The following is a 20,434-nucleotide window of genomic DNA, read 5'->3' as shown; positions in this document are numbered from 1 at the left end:
ATATCTGAGTTTATCTGGGACTTCATTCTCATGATGCCTCAGCATTGAGGAGGTGGATTTATTTAAATAAGACAGTCAAACAAATGCGACACTTAACCTGCAGAACATGATATGAAAGCAAACTAAGAGTCAGTTTCAGATGAATTTGGGTTCAGATCAAGTAGAAACTGACAAGAACCGGATGAAACAACAAAATGAAAACAAATTTATTTTCCGATATGAGATCAAAACGGTCCCACAGTGAGGAAACCTTTCCTTTGAAGCTGCTCCATAGTTGATGCCGTAAAAGATCAAGAATTCGTTTGGCAAATGCTTTTGACAGATTCGCTTCCTTATAGACACAGTTTGGTGCTTTAATGCCATTTCCAAACAGTTCCTGTATCGGTCACGTGACTTGCTGAAACCAACACGCGCACCGACCCGGGTTTGGTCTGTGGGCTTGGCGCATGCCGGACCCATCACTAGTTACAACCTTTTCAATCTTCCTCTTAGGTCTCTAATGAGCCATCATATGATCCAGGTGCGTTAAACCAGGGAGAGATCTAAAACATGCAGGATGCCGGGCCTCCAGGACCGACTTTGGGCTCCCCTGGTTTAGAGGATAAAAACACTAGACTCGGAGCAAAACTCAGATGTCCCAGCTTTTACTAGCATGTAAACACATCATCTACACACAATCTGGGAGCTTCCCCGAAGCGTGAAGAGTCTCAAAAATACTCTTGCGCTCATAACCGGATCTGTGTGTAAATGCCGTTTTGTGTATCTGGAAACTTGTGCGGACTTTTTCAACATTTGTAGGCGTAGGAAAAGGTTTATTTTCTTTTTACGGCTTACAAATCATGTTTCACAGATACAACTATCCAAAGTTACACACAAAGATGCTTACATGAGTTACTAATCCATTTTTCCACACACACAGATACTTTGAGACTATTTTCACTCCATTCACTGAGCTTCAGGTTTCAACCCTGGGACTGCTGGATCCACTTCCTGCCTTTCACTGGATTCAGATTTTGCACATGGCCATTGAACTTGACAGAAACTTGACTGACTGACTTAAAGAGCCCTGAACTAAAGGAATGAACTGAACAATAAGAAATCTAAATTAAAAGAGAACGCACAACCTGATGGACACTTTCTGTAGGGAAAAAAGTGTACAATAATATATTTTTCAATTTTGTATTAAACAGTCTTCATTTCTTGACAACATGGTTTGTGTTTACTATCCTCATGAATACTAATTGTAACTACACTGGTCTGAAATCCAAATTTTTTCAACCTACCTGTTTGTGAGTTTTACATATTGGTTACATTACCGTGAGAAATAATGAGATTTAGTTAAAAATAAAACAGGTTTTAATGCAGAAAATGATCAAATGTTGCAGGTCACACAGCTGGAACAGACAGAGTGATGTCCACCGTCCAGCGCTGGGCTCCTGTCAGCTCACCTTACAGGTGACACCAAGAAGCAAAGACTGCAGCGCCAGTTCAGCTTTATTTTCTCCTCATTCTGCTCCCTCCAACCTGCTGCCTTCGTTAATCTGTTTTTATGTGTGACTGTCGTCAGCCTTAAATGTTAAGGTTATGTAGTCGTGCAGCCGTGTGCAGATAAATCAGAGAAAGACAAAGAGTCCTGTTGTCCATAACAGAGTGTTCCTTATTAATTCATTCTAACATTGGTGGTCTATAAAGTTACAAGATTCATAGTTTATTTTAAGCAGGTTATTTCAGCTGCATTAGTCTTTTTGTTTGTCACAATGTATCACCAGGGATTTTTTTCTATTTTTTTGCATACGCCTCATGGAGCGGGTCGCCCGGTGCTGCGATACGTCTCACCGTCCGCCATATTGAATGTGGAATATGTGCCAGTAAGCTAATACAAGTAAAAGGACCGAACTTCACAAAGTGCCGTTCTATAAAGTATTTTAAGTTAATACCCGTTATTGACACATTTTCTCACACACATTAATATATTTGGCAATCAAAGAAATGAGAGTTTCTAACTTTAGATGTGATTAATTATTTGGGGCATTTCTGAATAAAGAGCACAATGTTTTTATTTGATAGAAATTATTCTGATCATTTTTATATTGACATTGATGAACAGACACTTTTACAGTGTTTAATTAAAGGACATATTTACATAATTTAACGTTTCAAGACAAACAAATTATTTTCTTGTATTTATTTTTTATACATTATTGAGAAATGTGTCATGAACGGTGTGAAGTAGTGGTGAGGAGAGAACGCCGAGACCCAGGTAAGGTGATGAATATGATGAATTTATTGAAGAGCTCACAGTCCAGAAAAACAGGCAGCACGGCAAACAGCTAATACCGGTAGCACTAACAAAGACTGAAAACACGAGCTAGGCTAACCAGGACTTAGCAGTTCCACTGGAGAGCATCGACCTAACAACTGAAGACAAAGACAGCTTTCAACATATGTCTGACAGCAAATGACACACCTTAAGACAAGGACCCAACGAAGAACACAGACAACAGGTGAGACTAAATACACACGGGGTAATCAAGGGAATGAGACACACCTGGGAACAATCAACAGGGAGGACAGGACAGAGACTCACAGGGAAACAGAATCACACAGAAAAACTCAAAACTAAACACACAGAAACACTGATCATGACAAAATGACTTTTTATTCATAAATCAGTCATTGTCAAACATTAAACTACATATTTTTCTTACTTTTTTCCAGAGAATACATATTTATTACAGTCAATAGCAGAGTATGTCAACTCTGCTGTTGACAGCAAAGAGTGAAAATAATTCTAACAGAGTAAATTATTTTTATTTCATTACATAAGCTACATTAATACACTAATACTTCAGACTGAGATATTTAAAAACACACAAAAAGTGGAAGAATAAAACATTTATTTATTATACTGGGAACACTGGTCACAGGCTTCAGTCTGCTGGTCACACTGGGAGAACTCAATGACTTCTGAGACGTCCTGGTTCACAGGCTGAAGCCGAGGATAAAAGAGAAATTATCCAAAAGTTAATAGAAACTACATATATGTTTCCTTGACATTCATAACAAGCCATTTTCAGCATGTTGGGCTCTGACTCGTAGCATCTTTATAGCTAAATACCGACATGGTGAAGCTGAGCTGGAAACAGACTGAAGAGCAGCAGCTCCAGCTCTGATCCTGGCTGATCTTTCCTCCCTAAATCCTCTGGTTTCTAATGAACTTCTCCTCTAGCAGCGGTTTCTCATCACCTCTCTCTCATTAGAAAACAGTATGAAAACGTTAGCTGCTAAGCTAACAATCAGCGGTTACTTTGGGCCAATTAAACTACATAGGAAATATTTCTCGGTTGTTTAGAAGCAAATTTCTGGCTGCAAAGTAATTCTGATCTTTCATCCTTACCTGGGGAAGGTAAAGCCAATGAATCCAGTTTGTTTCGTAAAACGGTTGAAACACACAGAATAGGACTGAAGGAGCTCCGATCTGCTGCCACACACAAGATGGCGGACGCTGTTACGTAGGACTCAGCGCTCCATGAGGGGTCTAGTATTGATGTCTATGGTTACGGGATGTTTGCCTTAACTTGAGCTTTGTTAGCACATTAGCTCCACTTTACACCAAACTGACATTTAGCAACATAAAAGAGATGGTTTTTCAAGTAACAGATGAATATGTAATCACGTCTCTAACTGGTCAAATTGCAAACTGTTAAATTGAACAAGTTGTGGTGAAAAATGATTTAATGGTAATTACGAAGGGAGCACAGAAATCCAGGCAGCACAGGTGAGGAATGAGGCAAAGTACCAGTAGCTCTGGCAACACACAAGACTGGAACCCAACAGGGAAACACAGGTGAGATTAAATAGAACAGGTAAAGGTAATTTAATCTATATAGCACATTTTCAGCAACAAGGCAATGCAAAGTGCTTTCAGGGTAATAAGGGCAAACAGGAGACAGCTGGAGACAATTAAGAGGAAGACGTGATTAACTAGAAACAAACCAAAACAAATCCTTACAAACAGCTGAATATGAAGATCTAATATTCTAATTCGTCAAATCAGAAAGTTAAATTGAATATTTGTGCATTTTAATGTGTGTGTTTTGGCCATCTTGGAAACATGGCAACGTTCACAGAGCAATCTGTGTCTGTTGTAAAACTCACCGTCCAGCGCTGGGCTCCTGTCAGCTCACCTTACAGGTGACACCAAGAAGCAAAGACTGCAGCGCCAGTTCAGCTTTATTTTCTCCTCATTCNGTATTGATGTCTATGAAGAAAACGAGTTCAACCAAAAAACAGGAGCTTCAAAAAAACTTAGACTCAACCAAACCAACTGTCAACCAAAAATTTCTGATATGCAGAAATAAAAGTTTCAAACCAAAATTAGTGATTTCAATTAAAAAAAAAAACTCTTTAAACATTTTTTTGTTTTGTAAAAAAATATTTTTATGATTAAAAAGTTTTTAAGATTTTTTTATTTGAAATTTGTTTTGATTGAATACTACTTTTTTTTTGTTTGACATGATTTTTTTTTATTTATTTAATAATTGTGAAACAAATCTAATTCCATATAAAATACCTCATTTGTCATAAACTTCTCATTGGCTGTTGCAGCCTCTTTGGCCACAAGGTGGCAGCAGCTGTCACACAGTGCTCCTTTAAAGCCCAGTTTATCTCTTCTTCTGTGGTAATAAACTGTAATAAATGCTTCATTGCTGTGAATCAAATCTTCAGCAACTTCACCACACAAATGCAAAGATTAAAACATTTATTAACAGGAATAAACCCATTAAAGTTAAATAAAACTGAATTTATCTTGGTGGGAAATCATAAAATTCCAGTTAATACATAATAGCTTCATAGTTTAGACATAACTTCATATTTTGGTATTCATGAGATAAAATTTCTAAATGATTTAAATAAAGTTTATTGGATCATAATATCTGCTGGAAACTAAATGAATCAGGTTGGATGAAAAACTGCAAAAACAAACAGCAGTTTTATAAAAACATTTTGCATCATCACTGACCAGGCGAAACCAGCATGTTCACTTCAAAACAAACCAGAATAGGACCTGATTTAATTTAATTTTTTTAAGTGATGAAAAGTTTCCCTTTTCTTGTCTATCTGAAGCGACACTCTGGCGCCCCCTCCTGGCTGAGAAGGGGAAGGCAGCTGTTTACAAAAACCTTCAGACAAAAACTGAGGAAAAATTATAACCATGAGAAGAAAACACCACGAATAGCTTAAATGTATGTGTTAAACAGGTTTAGCACCATAATATGGTTATTTTAACCATCTTAGTCTTAAAATATCAGAGTTTAGACATAACTTCATATTTTGGTATTTATTAGATAAAATTTCTAAATATTAATTCAGACGTTCAGAAGAGTTTATCTGACTTTGAATCGTTTTTTAATGAAAAACATTTTTAATCCAGATTTACTAAAAAAAAACATTCTGACAGGACGCAACGCACTGTAAAACATTACAACGCACTGTAAAACATTACAACGCACTGTAAAACATTACAACACACTGTAAAACATTCTGATATCTGATTGTGTTTCATTTTAATGCTGAGTCTTTTTTCAGGTTCTGTTTGATTTGCTTTAATTCGATTTAATTTGTAACATTATCAATAACAATAATCATAAGATGCAGTTCGATCAGTTCCAATACGGCCAGCAGTTATTATCTGATACAAAAGTGTAACCGGGTTCTGCTTCACTCCACTGTACCAGCCCGGCCCAAGTAACCCTCCACTCTGCGTTGTGTAGTTTTAAAGAAGACCAGGAGTTTCTGGGTGATCTGCAGTTTATTTCCTGAATGAGAAAATATCGGGTTGGAATCAGCGCAACGGCTCAGCTTCAATCAGCTCACTGCAACAGAGCGTTAAGTTAGCTTTTAACTAGCACATGAAGTGTTTTATAACGAAATTAAAAGTGCAAAAATTAGTGCCAGGCACGTATCTAGTAAATATTAATTGCACTCTATTTATCTAAGTTAATAAAAATGATGTTTTATCTGTTGCTAACATTTTTCTACTCGGTGTGCTGCAGAATGAAACTCACCTCTTGTGCAGCTTTCACAGCCTGGCACTGAGTGCAGGAGCCAGCAGTATATAACCAGCCACACAGAGAGGGGGCGCTATTTCCCCATTGCACTGATACATGAAGCAAGTGGGATTCTACAACCTAAACACTGTTACACAAGCAGGAAAAGTGATTTGATCGGATCAATGACACATTATTGATCAGATTTAATCTGAAGATGATCCGGTTCCGTTTGCTCTGGGTTTCATTCCAGTGAAAATCCTCTGATCTGGATTCAAATTAAAGTTTTCATAAAATAAGCTAAAGCTTGGGTTTGTTGCCATGGTGACGGCGCCCCCTGGTGGCTCCCTGTGTCGCTTTATTGTTCTACTTTTAGAGAACTGCAAATAAATCTGTTGAACGTTTGGATCAGAACCGGCTGAGTGTCTCCAACCAGCTGATGATTAACGCAGCAGGAATAGCAGAAGTGTCCAGAAAGGGACGGAAACACGCGGACCGTCTGGGAGGTTCTGAGTCACCGGACCGGACCGGACCAGTCCAGTTCTGGGTCCGCCGCTGCTCTGTTCTCCTCATGGACGCTCCGTGGGTCGGATGCTTTCTGGTTCTGCTGCTGGCGGCCGCCGCAGGTGAGGACGGTTCTGGTCCTGTTAAAGTCAGGATGACGAGCTTCCTGCTGAATCTACACTGTAAAACTCTAACAGCAGCACTTTGGTTGGTTTAATTTTTATAAATGTCAGCGTTCCAAAATAAATATTTAATTTGAAAGCTACATATTTAGTTTGTAACTAAATATTTAAATCTGAGCTAAACATTTATTTTGCTAACTAAATATTTATTGCCAAACTAAGTATGTATTTTCCTAATGTTTTAGTTTGGTGAGGTGACCTCATGAGCCCTGAAAGCAGCTTTTAAATAAACTATATTATTATTATTATTATTATAGATGCTTATACTGCTGTTAGCCAGGATGGTTGCCATGGTTACTGCTTCAGGTGCCGGCAGACTTCCAGGTATTTATACTAATTTACATTAATATGTATTCATGGAGGCGACAGGCGGAGCAGCAGCTGCTCCGTTTCCCCCAAATCAGGATTTATAGAGGAAAGGTGAGTCACCGGACCGGACCGGACCAGTCCAGTTCTGGGTCCGCCGCTGCTCTGTTCTCCTCATGGACGCTCCGTGGGTCGGAGCGTCCATGCAATCAGACCTGCTCTGCAATCAGAGCAGGTCTGATTGCAGCACGGCTTCATACATCTGGATTTTTTTGTTCGCTGCACTTTTCTAAATTTGTCCTACGCCAAGTTTCAGTGTGAAAACAGCGCAGGGTTTGATACATGAGGCCCCTGATGAATCCTGATCACTGGTTCAGGAAAATGGTGAATTCAATTCAGTGTTTTTTAAGTGTGGGCCTCCAGGGGGCGCTGTGGGAGCCTCAACGTTCCAGTGAAAATGAGAAGGAAAAAGAAATTGAAACTTGGATTCCCAACAATTATTCAATCTCTTTTCTGTATAAAATGTAAGTTAAAATATTTGATTTAAATGTTAAAGGTTTCTGATGCTCATTTTCTGATCAAGCTGCTCCTCAAGCTAGCACAGCTAGCATGAAATAGAAAAGTTTCTAACAACCCCCACCAAAAAAACACAGTTTAGAAGGAATTAAATTAAATTTTATGATTAATATAAATTATTACATATTTTATTCTAATCAAAAGAAGGAATTGTGTGTTGAAAAATTGGTGTCATAACATTTTATCTGCTAATAAAGCTATGAGGTTAGCATTATGCTATATGAATGTAATAATAATGAAATAGTGAATAACTGACATTTTCAAGGTGATGTTCAAATATTTTTCAGTGGGTTTGCTATGAGGGTCAAAGGTCAACACTGTTTGGCGTCATGGTAGGGAAACATTTGGCTAGTGAACTGAAGAGTGGTTGCTGTTTTTATTTAATATCTTATTTTTTTTGGAACCCAAGTCTTAATGTTTTATAACTTCAGCAGGTTTCTCCCCTGCAGCTGGCGGCTCCGGGGACGACAGCTGGTCCATGCAGGTCCAGGCGGAGGTCCGGGGGATGGACGGCTACCCGGTGGTGCTGCCCTGCACCTTCAGCCACCCGCAGCACTCCCAGCATTCCCTGCTGCAGGTGATGTGGCGGCTGGGCCACGGGTCGGCCGCCGCCATCCTGTACCGCTGCACCAGCCGGCCCGGCGCCGCCACCTGCGAACCCAACCCACAGCAAGACCAGCGGTACCGCCTGGAGGGCAACCCGAGGGAGCACGAACTGTCGCTGCGCATCAACGGCGCCACCCTGCAGGACAACGGCCGTTACTACTGCAGAGTGGAGGTTCAGGGGCGAGAACACGTCAGTTTTGAGGATAAGATGGGGACCAGGCTGCGGGTGGAAGGTAGGAGATGAAACGGTACAAAACATCAAGAAACGTTACGTTACGCTGCCAAACGTTTCGGTCAGAAATGTTTCGGTCCGGTTCACCTGAAACTGGAGTCTCACTGTTCCCAGTGGAGGCGTGCTAACACTAATCTGCTACTTGCAGAGTTAATATTTAGCTTAGCGCTTTAGCTAGCTCTAAAAACATTTAACGCACTTAGAATTGCTAAAATAATTTTTCAAGATAATTTTCTCGGCTGTTTTGTAAACTTTCATATAAGTAAAGTTTGACCTTTGGCAACATTTCTCCTCATGACAAGTTTAGCGCTTTAGCATTAGCTTCTGGTAAGTAGCAGAGGAACCAGAGGGAACAGTGGGAGCAGAGGGAACAAAGGGAACAGTGGGAGCAGAGGGAATAGTGGGAACAGTGGGAGCAGAGGGAACAGTGGGAGCAGAGGGAATAGAGGGAACAGTGGGAGCAGAGGGAACAGTGGGAGCAGAGAGAACAAAGGGAACAGTGGGAGCAGAGGGAATAGTGGGAACAGTGGGAGCAGAGGGAACAGAGGGAACAGTGGGAGCAGAGGGAACAGTGGGAGCAGAGGGAATAGAGGGAACAGTGGGAGCAGAGGGAACAGTGGGAGCAGAGGGAACAAAGGGAACAGTGGGAGCAGAGGGAACAGTGGGAGGAGAGGGAATAGTGGGAACAAAGGGAACAGAGGGAACAGTGGAAGCAGAGGAAACAAAGGGAACAGAGGGAACAATGGGAGCAGAGGGAACAAAGGGAATAGTGGGAACAAAGGGAACAGTGGGAGCAGTGGAGCTGCTCCACAGCAGCAGAAGGTTTCAGTTTGCAAACTCAAAGCTGTTGTTGGAGTCGAGCTGCTGGCAGATGAAACTGATCGTAATGTTTTTCCACTGAGAAGCAATAAATCATAAGTTAAACCAGGCTTGATCATTTCAGGCTTGATTCATCGTTTTTCTCTTCCTACCAAAAACCAGACAATAAAGTTTCCGGACTTTTGGTCTCAACTGAACTTTTTTCTTAAGGATGATTTTGTTTACGGAACCTTATAATTTATTTTATTTGTTGTTTTGTTTCTTTATTTAGAATTTGTCTTCCAGTCTTAAATGTTCATCAGAATTTACTAATATAATATTTATAATTATTTTATGTTTATTGCAATAACGTCTTTATCATCCAGTAACATTAGTTGTGGTTTTCTGGCCTGGCAGCATCATGCTGTGGGTGTGGCAGCCATCTTTCCTCTGGTTGTTGGGGTCAAAGGTCAGACTAACCCCTGCTGTCCGTCCCTGCAGCTCCTCCAAAGATCCTGGCCATGTCGGTGGAGGGCGGCGGTCCAGCCGGGTTCACCGCTGTGTGCCGGGTCCAGGGTTCACCGCTGCCGGATGTCCAGTGGCTCGGCCCGGACGACCCACTGGAGGGCTCCTCGCTGGCACCGTCGCAGGCTCTGGGCTCGCCTGGCCGGTACCGGACCATCAGCCAACTGAGGGACGTCCAACCGGGTCAGCGCTACACCTGCAGCGCCTCCAACCCGCTGGGTCGGGAGCAGGCCGCCCTGTTTGTCCTGCGGCCGCGCCCGCCGCCGCCAGCTGCCGGGCCGCCGCCGGCGCTGGTGCTGCTGCTGGCGGCGGCTTTGGGCACCAAGCTGGTTCTGCTGGTGGGCGTCGTGGTGTGGATGGTCCAGGGGGGGGCTCTGCAGGGCGTCAGCTGCTGGAGGAAGTGACTTCACACTTCCCAATCAGACCGCTTGCTGATTGTCGTTAGTGATCTGATTTAAAGGGCCAGCAGCATCTAAAATCATCTTTATTCACTATCCCATCATGTTTCTTTTGGTTCTTTCATAAATCCTTTAATCTCCATGGCAACCCCTCCTCCCCCACGCAGCTCCTTCAGACTAGCCAGCAGCAACTAGCAAAGCTGAGCTCATGACAGCAGCTGGTGAAAAACACCATGCTGACTTCCTAGAGGCAGAGCTTCAGAAAGAGCAGGAGTTTTTAAAGAGACAGACGCCCAATTTCAAGATGATAAATCAGGAAGTCAAATTTATTTGATACATGTAGAATCTTCATAGTTAGTTGATTATGTATAAAATGGACCTGAGTGTCTGGAAAACACAGAACGTTTCCATCCAGGACCCCAAACAGCTTTGACCTTTGACCCCCTTTGCTACCTCCAGACGTTGCTACAAAATATATAAATACCAACTTTTGGAATGTTATTTTATTATTCAGTCGTTTTTACAATTATTCAGTAATTATTACATTATTACATTAATTTAGCATTAATGCTAACCTCATAGCTTCTGATTTTAAACAGCCATCAGTTCTATGGCAGAAAATGTTATCAGATGAGTTATTATGACTTGATTACCAGAAGATGCATTATTTCATTCCAATCTTCTCCTTTGATTATAAGAAAATATGTAATATTTAATATTACATTTTATTTTATTCCCACAGTTCCTCTGGTTTTTGTTTTTGTCAGAAGCTTTTCCGTTTCTTGCTAGCTGCTAGCTTCAGGAGCAAAGCAAATAACATTTAAATCATTTAAATTATTTTAGTTTAGATTTGATCAAAATAAATTAAAATGATTGAATAACAGAAAAATGATGATGAAAATTTAACATTAAATGATTTATGGGATTCATTGTTGTTTTTTTATTTATTTTTTTCCCTCATCTTCTCTGTAATTTTTTAGGCCGCCACAGCGCCCCCTGGCGGCCCCCCAGGGTCCATGCCCCACACTTTGAGCATCAGTGCATTGATCTACTGAACTCTGCAGCTTCCTGCTGATAAAGTTGGGGAAACAAAACAATCTCTTGTTTCTTTATGTTTCTTATGTTCAAAATTTTATTTTATTTTTTTCTTTTTTATTAGATTTTGTTGAAAGAAAGGAAATAAAAAGTTTTGTTTCATACATGAAAATCCATTTATTGGCATAAATGACTAATTTTATTTATGCAGCTTACATGATACATTCACAGCAAATCACACAAAATAAATGTATTGTTTGCTAGATTCAGATCAATAAAACCCTAAAATGAATAAATACAATGATTAAATCTGAACAGCCAGAAGTTAATGTTCTGAAACTCAGTAAAAACTATTAGCTTCTCACCCCTAACCTGCATTTACACTAGAATATATAGTTTGCTGCGTTATAATTCCTTATTTAAATAGGATAAAATATTAAATCTGACTCAAGAGAAAAAAGTTGAAACAAAAACAGAAAACTGTTGATCAAATTTTCATCTTAATTTTAATTGCTGACCAGTTCTCAGTCCAGATCAGTGGCTGATGTCACTTCCTTTACAGTCGTTAACCTAATTTGAAGATTAAATTTAATCTAAATTCTGGTCTTTCATAGATCTTTTAATAGAAATTATAAAAGTCATGGGAAAATATCGATATCGTCTACATACCTAATTAAATATTTAACTCAGAACTTTGAATTAGTTTTGACATCATGAATTAAAAAATAAAATCTGGTTCTGGCTGATCTCTGTATTTTATTTGTGTCTTATTATCAGCATGTGTATATTACTTATTTACCTTGGAGATAAATATTTAGCTTGAAAACTAACTATGTAGCTTCCAAGCTAAATATTTAGCTTACTAGTTAAGTATGTTGTATGTGAACTAAAGCTTGCTAGTTCTCAAACTAGCTAGCGAGCTGTCAAGCCAAACTAAACATTTGGTTTGCTAAATGTTTAGTTTGGAGCTAAATATTTAGCTCACTAGCTAAGTATGTAGCTTATGAGCTAAAGCTTGCTAGTTCTCAAACTAGCTAGCGAGCTGTCAAGCCAAACTAAACATTTAGCTTGCTAAATGTTTAGTTTGGAGCTAAATATTTAGCTCACTAGCTAAGTATGTAGCTTATGAGCTAAAGCTTGCTTGGTGTAGTTTATTGTGTGTAATTGCCTGTTCATATATTTATGTTTTACGTCACCCTCAGCCCTCCATACTATGACGCCTCGTCTTGTTTTCTGCCAGCCTCTGTAGCGCAGGCAGCAGTTTGAGGCTAAACTACCAACTGACCCAAATAAACCGGTGTAGCTATCTATGCTAGCGTTTTCTGATGACTATAGTGATGCTATCGGTGGCTCGGTTCTGACCTAACCAGAACCAGGAGCAGGAAGCTTCTGATTCAGTTTATCTGCAGGACTTGCGGAGCGGCGTAGCAGAGAGGTCGGGCGGCCTCGCAGCAGTTGCGGTCCTTCCAGCCGCAGTCGCCTTCCAGACTCATGACGGCGCACTGGCCTTCGCTGACGTCCCCCGGTTCGCTGCGGGCCCAGTTGGTGTCGTTGAAGCCGTTGCTGTTCAGCCAGTACCAGTCTCCGGTCAGCGAGCTGCGACGCGTTCCGATCCACACTTGCTTGGCGTCGTTTCCACGCAGGTTTTGGCAGGTATGTTTTTGTAGAGCTTCGCTGGAGAGGCTGATGAGATTCAGGCTTTGCTTCTGACAGGATTGGATCGATTCCTGCCAACTCTCTGCTTCATGGAGGATCATCGTCACCTCTGGAGTTAAAATGCAGCCCCTGAAATCTGACATGAACACACAGAGACGGTCTGCTTTATTGTGGCACAGTCCACTGTTTGTTCAGGCTTTAACTAGGACATCCATCCATCCACTGACCCTGACCTAACATCAGGCAGCAAGACCCGGAGGAAACTCAGGTTCCCCCCCCCGCTCTGATCTTTACTGACATGGACAGAGCGCCGCGGCGGCCATCTTTAGTACTGCAAAATGAAAAACTTCATTTTGCACATCCGTATGTGTGTGTGTGTGCATCCTTACCTGGGTTTGCACTAACAACAGGTGCGGGGTTCCCAAACCAGGTGTTGTTGTTCTGGGCCATGTGGTAGACGGTCATGTTGGCAGACGAGTGCCAGACGACAGTTGTAGATGAAATGCTGCGATTGGTTGAGACGTAGTCGGTTCCCTCCAGCTCCTGCCATCCTGCGCCCCCCAGAGGATCATTCCCGATGTGAATTCCCTGCTTGTGATCCTTGTGGACCACGATGATGAGAATGTTTTCCTTGCCCTCGATGAACTGGACCACAAAACAGCTGCCGAACTCTTCTACTGGAACCAGTGTGAGGAGAAGGCTGGGCCAGTAGACGATGGCCGTGCCTGCCGATTCAACGATCAGTGAGGAAGAATTGATCCATCTTCCGTTTGCTTCATCGGACAGCAGAATGGACGCTGGCTTGCCCAGAACTGGAGGAATGGGGAACTTCATGGTGTCGTTCTTGGCTGGAGGCACCATGGCATGCAGAAGGCCGCAGGTGCACTGGTGCTGAACGGCGCAGGGGTGGCTGAAGTACACCGCCACTCTTTTATTTGCTTCAACATACTGGGTCGTGTTGCCATTGTCCACCCAGATTTGAGCAGCCTTGCCTGACTCTATGCTTATCGGGATTTCATCTCTGCCTTTAATGGTCACAGATGCTTTGGGTTCATCAGGGTTGACGATGATGAGTCTGAACGGGGCTCTCTCTGTAACATTTACCACAGGAGCCCCTCCACTAGTGGTTCCTTCAGTCTCAGGTACCGGTGGGATGAAGTACTTGTTACTGAGTTTGGTCGTTGGTATAACCAGAGCTGACTGCACGCTTCTTCCTCTGCTGCTGACGGCTTGGATGACGATGTCCTTGGTGCTAGTAATATGAACGGTTTTGTCAGAGATGCTGAAAACCGTGAACGGGTCAAAATCGTTACTGTCATTAATCGTTAGCCTGCCGAGTTCTTGGGTCACATCAAAACTTTTAGTATGACCAGCGTTTAGTTTAGTTTCACTGCTGGCTGATGACATTGTGACGGATGTGTCGTCATGCAGAGCGGTGACCCAGATCTTGTTGTGGGCATCAGAAGGGTAGTAGTAGGCGATGTTTTCTGGAAAAATGACTCTGAAATCCTTTCCAGCGTCGGTGAATGTTTGAGATGCTGTAAAGGAGAAAAGATCTGCTGAAGTTAAAACTCAAAGCATCAGAAATGTTCATCCAGTTTACGGTTTTCTGAAAGTCTGAGAACCGTCAGGACTGGAAGGGAACCAAAGGTTGGTGATCGGTTGGTGGCCTTTCCTTCATTCTTCTTCATCAGAGGACGTTCACTGAGCCTGACTGTGTGTAACTGGGTCGTAACTGGTTTAAATGGAGTCCAGAAGGTTCTTAGTCTTACTGGATACTAGGTGCTGGTACCATGGCAGCGGTTCTGAAACGACCCTGAACCTTCAGGATGAAAACTTTGTAACGGGTGAATGCGTCCAGTACCAACCATCTGTTTTATAATGTCAACTACAGTTTGTATTTTTAAAACGTTCTAAAGGAATCGTTGTGTTCAAGCCTCTGCGGGTTGTTTCCAAGTTTCAGTTTAAAACCCTTAAGCAACATCCAAGAAAAGAAACTACCAGGTTTTCTCCAGACGGGTCTGCCACGTCTCAACAATTCAGTCATAACCCTATGGGACACGACCGGCCGCCCTTCTGTTCTTAAAAATTAACCGAACACCAGCACTGGGCACTGCTAGCTAAACGTTAGCTGGGCTAACTCTAAAGCACTATTCATAGACATTAGTACTGTGAATGCTAAAACGCTAAAATAACATATTTAGCAGAAGCTAATGCTAAAACACTAAACCAAAACAGTATTTAGCAGAAGCTAATGCTAAAGCTCTGACGTCAGCCGTGTGGACGACGTGTGAGGCTCCAAAACAAGTCGTAATGTGTTTGTCAAATGAACTTCCTGGCTGTTTGTTCAGTTGGTGTTTTGTTTTTCTCTTCCTGTTAAATACTTTCCACTTGCTCAATAAAGAAAGGAAGCACAACTGCTATGTAAATGGATTTCAAAATAAGAGCATGAATATAAACAGAGGATATAAACAAAGCAGCCAAATAAATTAGCGCCTTAGCATTTTTATGTGTCAGTCTGTAAATAATATTCAGTGAAATAACAGCTTCGTCTAACGTCTGTTTGCAGAAAAATAAAATCAACCTTTATAAAAAATCCCTACTAGTTTTAATATTTCTTACTAAATTAGAATAAAACAACTTTAGCTGATATAAAAACAGTGATTCTGATTTTCAACTTCCCTCTGGATCCGACTGTATGAAAACATTAAAGTATCTTCATTCATTAAGATGTGCTGGAGTGTTTATTTGACCAAAACATGGTTAATTTATCTTGCATGTATAAACTGATATTTTTACTGAAAGCTGTAGTTACATGGGTGTAGTTAAAGACAGCTGTGAATGTAAAAATAATATCCATAAATCAGAAATGTCACGACCCGTCTGAGGTCCCGAGCCCCATGTTGAAGACCCCAGCTGTAAATACTGACTTTATTTCTGTAATATGAGAAAAACACAAAGCCTAGAAGCACTGAGATACACTCTTTAAAAGCTTCAGGGGCTTCGTGCATAAAACCCTGCGCAGTTTTCACACCAAAACTTGGCGTTCGGGAAAATGTAGAAAAGTGCGGCGCACAAACCAAATGGGATGCATGAAGCCGTGGCTCTGCACCTTTCCTCTGTAAATCCTGATTTGGGGGAAACGGAGCAGCTGCTGCTCCGCCTGCCGCCTCCATGAATACATATTAATATAAATCAGTATAAATACCTGGAAGTCTGCTGCCACGTGAAGCAGTAACCATGGCAACCATCCTGGCTAACAGCAGTATAAGCATCTATAATAATAATTATATAGTTTATTTAAAAGCTGCTTTCAGGGCTCATGATGTCACCTCACAAAAATAAAAATAATACATTTTAAAGAAAAAAAAATCCAAAATAAAAAATAAAGAGATCCTGCAAATGCCTGTCTGCACAGCAGCAGAGCGTTCAGCTTTTAAAGACGGAGTCAGAGGGTCTTTGGTGGGAAACTGGACGTTTATTAATAGTAGAATCATGTGAATAAGTTGTACATTTACAGAATTAAGATGCTTTATGTCCATAAGGCGCTTTCACAAAGCGGGCGGCTGGATGGCTGCAGCTGGACCGGTACCGGTACCGCTCGGCTCCGTCTTTAAGTTCTGCTCAGAGACCCAGGATGATCAGTCTGGATGAATCTAAACACCAATAAACCATCAGATCAATATGATCTCTGATCAATCCTCCCTCTGTTCTCCATCAGAGCCAAAGCTCCACATTACGGCTCACCTGGATGCAGCTACTGATATCCGTGTGACTGCAGACACACCTGGATCACCTTAAATAATCAAACCTGTTGATTAGTTTTACTCGGCAGGTTGGAGTTAATCTGCTGAGCCCGTTTCCTGTTTTCAGTGAGAATGAAATGACCCCATAGATGCATTTCGGCTCACAGATCAATGTGTTACATCTCTGAGACACAAACTGAGGAAAAGTGCCATTTACATTAGAGCGAGGTTTTCACATGCTCTTATTTTCTTTATTTTGTGTTCGTGTTAGCTTATTGTCTGAGGATGAATGGGTTCAGTTTCATCGTTTAACAATAAAATCATGAAAAACATCGGTTTGGTGCTCCTTGGTCTAAATAACTGAATGTCCTCAGACTTCAGTGCATTTATGTGAGTTTGACGCTTTGTGGTTTCTTATCGTCCACAGAAAAAGTTTGTGTGGCTGCTGCACATTTTCACCCAGCGAAAACGTCTGCGTATATTTACACACACTTTGACGCAAAGTTAATTTTTATACATGCCGACTTTTGTGTAAAATATGAGACTGCACTGTTTTTGTGCACACAAACTATTTGAAACTGAGAAACTATTTTTATCTGAAAAAAAAAAAAGTTTTGCAAATCAAAAATAAAATCTTGAATCTGAAAATTAGTTTGGATAATTTTTTTTTTTCAGTTTGATTTTGTTTTTTCTTTTGAACAAACTTTTTGGCCCCAATTTACCTCCGTATGGAAGCAGCCCTGCAGCCGACAGGCTGAAATACCTGATCAATAATAGTAGTATGAGATTATTTCCAGAGAAACGTGTCGATTGGTGAATGAACTGCTGAATGAAGGGAAACTGTCCGAAAAGCAGATTTCATGTTTTACCTGCGATCCGAGCTGCCAGCAGCAGGACGACGAGGCGCGGCGCCGGACTCATTTCTCTGCAAAACAAAAAATAATAACTTTAACAACACTGTCACTAAAGTTTCAGGAAACATTAAACATATAAAAACAATGATGGATATTTTTAATGAATCTGGTTTTATTCTCCTTTCTCGTGTTGTGAGAGTTTAAATCATTCTTTAGATTTCACTTTCCTACATTTAACCATTAATTACATAAACTACATTTTCTGGATTGTCCTTTCAGTTTAATTTCACTTAATCCAGTTTATCTGATTTTAGGAGAATTTCCATATTTAGTTTGTTTTGACGTAGTTTGACTGGATCGACCTTTTCGTTAGTGTTTAATTTGATTAGTCATTTTTTAATTAAATGTAAAAATCTTTTTTTAATTTTCCAGCAAACGTCAGCTGAATAAACTCTCATCTAAATGAATAATGATGGAATATTTGTCTACTTTTAAATATCTTCAACCTGTGAAATAAACTCAGAAAATCAGATAATAAAAATAAATCCCGTAGAATCAGAACAAAAACCGTCCTGAGGAGGAAATGGTCTGACCTGCTGTGCAGCTGCTGGCGGTCTGTCCTCCACACGCTTCCTTCTTCTTCTCTTATGGAAATGAAACATTTGTCAGTCAAAGTCAGCAGCTGATTTGGAAGAAGTTTGCATGAGGAGCTGAGGTCAGAGGTCACGTGGCGGCGCCTGAAGACGTTCCTCCTCCCTGAAACAGCAGAACATCTTCAGCTTTTAAAATCTTGGAATAAAACTCGACATTTTTCTAGAATTTGCTGCGTTTCTCTGGAATAATATTTAAAATATTTGCCTGTCAGCGTCTGACTTCAAGCTCATCCCACCTTTTTTTAATTAAGAATTTAATTTTAATTTTGAAATTATTTTAAACATTGTTTTTGATTAACTGCATTCTTTTCAGATTGTGTTTTTCAGATTCTGCTCCTCTGTTCTAGGTGACGTATTTCTACAGGCCAGTTTGGGGAAAGTCTCAAAAAACATTTGAACAAACAAAATCTGACAAAATAATTTGAAAAACTTAAATGTCAAACTGCATAAATGAGTTCAACTATAGCATAAAAATGTGTTTTGATTAAGAAATTTGATAAAGTTTCATTTTTAAATCCTTTTTTTATTATTTAAATTTCTGAAATAATATTGGAGCAAATTTCTCTCCGTAGCCATGAGGAGCAGTAGGAACTAAATCTGACAGGAAGTGTGTCACCTCTGACCTCTGCAGGGCAAGGCCAAGAGGAATCTGTGGATCTAAATGCAAGTAGAATAGATGTTATAGAAGCTGTTTGAGTTTTTCCTTTCAGTCTCATTAAACCTGGAAATGATTAATCCAGATTATAATCTCAGATAAAGGTTTATTATCGGGTTTGATGCTTCCTGGTTCTGCGTGCGGCATTCGTCTCTCCTGGTTTTCTTCTTCTGTGGTTTCTGTGGAGCAGGAAGCTGAGCGGGGCGGCGGCTGAAACCAGCAGCTGCTGCTTTGAGAGTCAAATCAGCAGCTGCTGGTTCCTCAGGCTGCCACCAGGGGGCAGAACGAAGCACATTTACATCCATCCATTTTCTTTCCACCCTCGTACCTGGGGGGCGGGGGGTGGGCAAATGTAACCAAAACAAATTTAAATCTACTGGAAACTCACCATGAACACATACAACCTGCCTTCATTTAAAACCTTTAATGATCTATTATTATTATTATTATTATTATTATTAATGTTATTACGCCCAAACAAAAGAAGAAGCTGCTGTGATAAAACAGACCAAGCATGGTAGTGGTAGCATCATGCTGTGTTCAGCTGGCTCCACCAATCAGCAGAACCAAACAAAATCCAGCTGCTGGAGAGGAAGTGACAACGCTCTGACCTGATTGGACGGCGGCCGGCACCCAGCAGGGCGCCAAGAGAAGAAGAAACGTTCAACCTTACAGAGAAACTGGAGTTTTTATTTTAGCAACAAAGAATCGAGACGACTGGAAGGTTGGCCTGAAACTTCAACCCAAGAGAAGAAAATAACCAGCAACTCCGGTCAACCGGAACCGCTGGGCCGGTTCTGGTTTCCTTCAGTCGTGATCCTTTCCGTTGTGAATCTGCGGCTCTGCTTCCCGAAGCGGAACAACAACAGACACTCTTATATGGAGAAACATTCTGGTAAAAATGATCATTAAAAACACAAATGAACCTGAAGAAGAAGAAACATGGAGCTTCATAAACCGCAAAGTTTCACTGAAATGATTAGAGAAACATCGTTTTATTGGAAATGATGTTTCATTTCATGCCACTGAAACTAATATTTTCCAGGAATATGTTTTACTAGTGTACAGAGATATCTGAAAACCAAAATTATTTTGAATGAGGGGCTGCTTGCTGAAAAGTGTGGTGTGTTGCTAAAAAGGTAAAGGGATAATATGAGGATGTTTATTTTGTAAATACTTTGTAAAATCATTTGTGAAGAAAGTTGTGATATTTATGGAAATGGGAAGATAATTCAAAGTTACAGAAATTTTTAAAATATGTCTCCATGGTTGCGAAGGTTTGAAATCCAGCAATAAAATGTGAAAATTTTTCAGGTGCCTGAAGTCCGACAATATTTACTGGTAAAATAATATTATGGAGATATTTACTAAGCTGCAGGACGGACAAAGCAAAGTGTTTCTGTCTGTTTTTACAGTGTAGATATGCGGGATTATGACTGTAATCCTTAATCTGAGGAAGTTTTTCACATGATTACATCATTGTGCTTAGTCCCGCCCCCGATGACGTCAGCGCAGCACCAGCAGCCTGGGGTTGAATTTGTCTTCATCACTTTTCTCCTCAGCAGCATCAGGAGAGCATCTGCAGAGGTGTCGCCATGGCAACCTTCATCTCAGTGAGTAATCAATTTTTCTGATCAATTAAATGTTTTAATTTTAAC

General features: G+C 40.8%; 3 protein-coding genes across 5 annotated transcripts in view; 2 read left to right on the top strand and 1 right to left on the bottom strand.

The window, feature by feature from the left end:
* The first annotated feature begins 5,575 nt into the window (after positions 1-5,575).
* si:dkey-11p23.7 (V-set and Ig domain-containing protein) lies at positions 5,576-10,658 on the top strand. 2 transcript variants are annotated; one of them, XM_007541818.2, is made up of 3 exons: positions 5,576-6,676; positions 8,068-8,457; positions 9,756-10,658. In XM_007541818.2, the coding sequence occupies exons 1-3, from the start codon at positions 6,490-6,492 to the stop codon at positions 10,181-10,183; spliced, it is 1,005 nt and encodes a 334-aa protein (XP_007541880.1). In that variant the 5' UTR covers positions 5,576-6,489; the 3' UTR covers positions 10,184-10,658. The 2 variants fall into 2 exon arrangements, with proteins under 2 accessions (XP_007541880.1, XP_016521399.1); XM_016665913.1 differs by having other exon boundaries at positions 5,578-6,676; positions 8,053-8,457.
* A 716-nt stretch (positions 10,659-11,374) lies between these two features.
* Positions 11,375-18,231, bottom strand: LOC103130423 (uncharacterized). The gene is made up of 4 exons (XM_007541813.2): positions 18,062-18,231; positions 17,484-17,539; positions 13,258-14,406; positions 11,375-13,004 (listed from the first exon to the last, which is right to left on the bottom strand). The coding sequence occupies exons 2-4, from the start codon at positions 17,533-17,535 to the stop codon at positions 12,607-12,609; spliced, it is 1,599 nt and encodes a 532-aa protein (XP_007541875.1). The 5' UTR covers positions 17,536-17,539; positions 18,062-18,231; the 3' UTR covers positions 11,375-12,606.
* A 2,118-nt stretch (positions 18,232-20,349) lies between these two features.
* LOC107834467 (basic proline-rich protein-like) overlaps positions 20,350-20,434 on the top strand; it is a 4,883-nt gene continuing 4,798 nt past the window's right edge. Inside the window, exon 1 of one of the 2 annotated variants that reach the window (XM_016665917.1) lies at positions 20,350-20,389. In XM_016665917.1, coding sequence (XP_016521403.1) covers positions 20,372-20,389 — 18 coding nt within the window. In that variant the 5' untranslated portion in view covers positions 20,350-20,371. The remainder of the gene's footprint in view (positions 20,390-20,434) is intronic. The other variant, XM_016665918.1, reaches the window with a different exon arrangement.

Source organism: Poecilia formosa, unplaced genomic scaffold (assembly GCF_000485575.1).
Source record: "Poecilia formosa unplaced genomic scaffold, Poecilia_formosa-5.1.2 Scaffold634, whole genome shotgun sequence".
In the NCBI taxonomy this organism is placed as follows: Eukaryota; Metazoa; Chordata; class Actinopteri; order Cyprinodontiformes; family Poeciliidae; genus Poecilia; species Poecilia formosa.
Note: the sequence above shows the minus strand (reverse complement) of the source record. Positions and strands in the feature narration are given on the sequence as shown.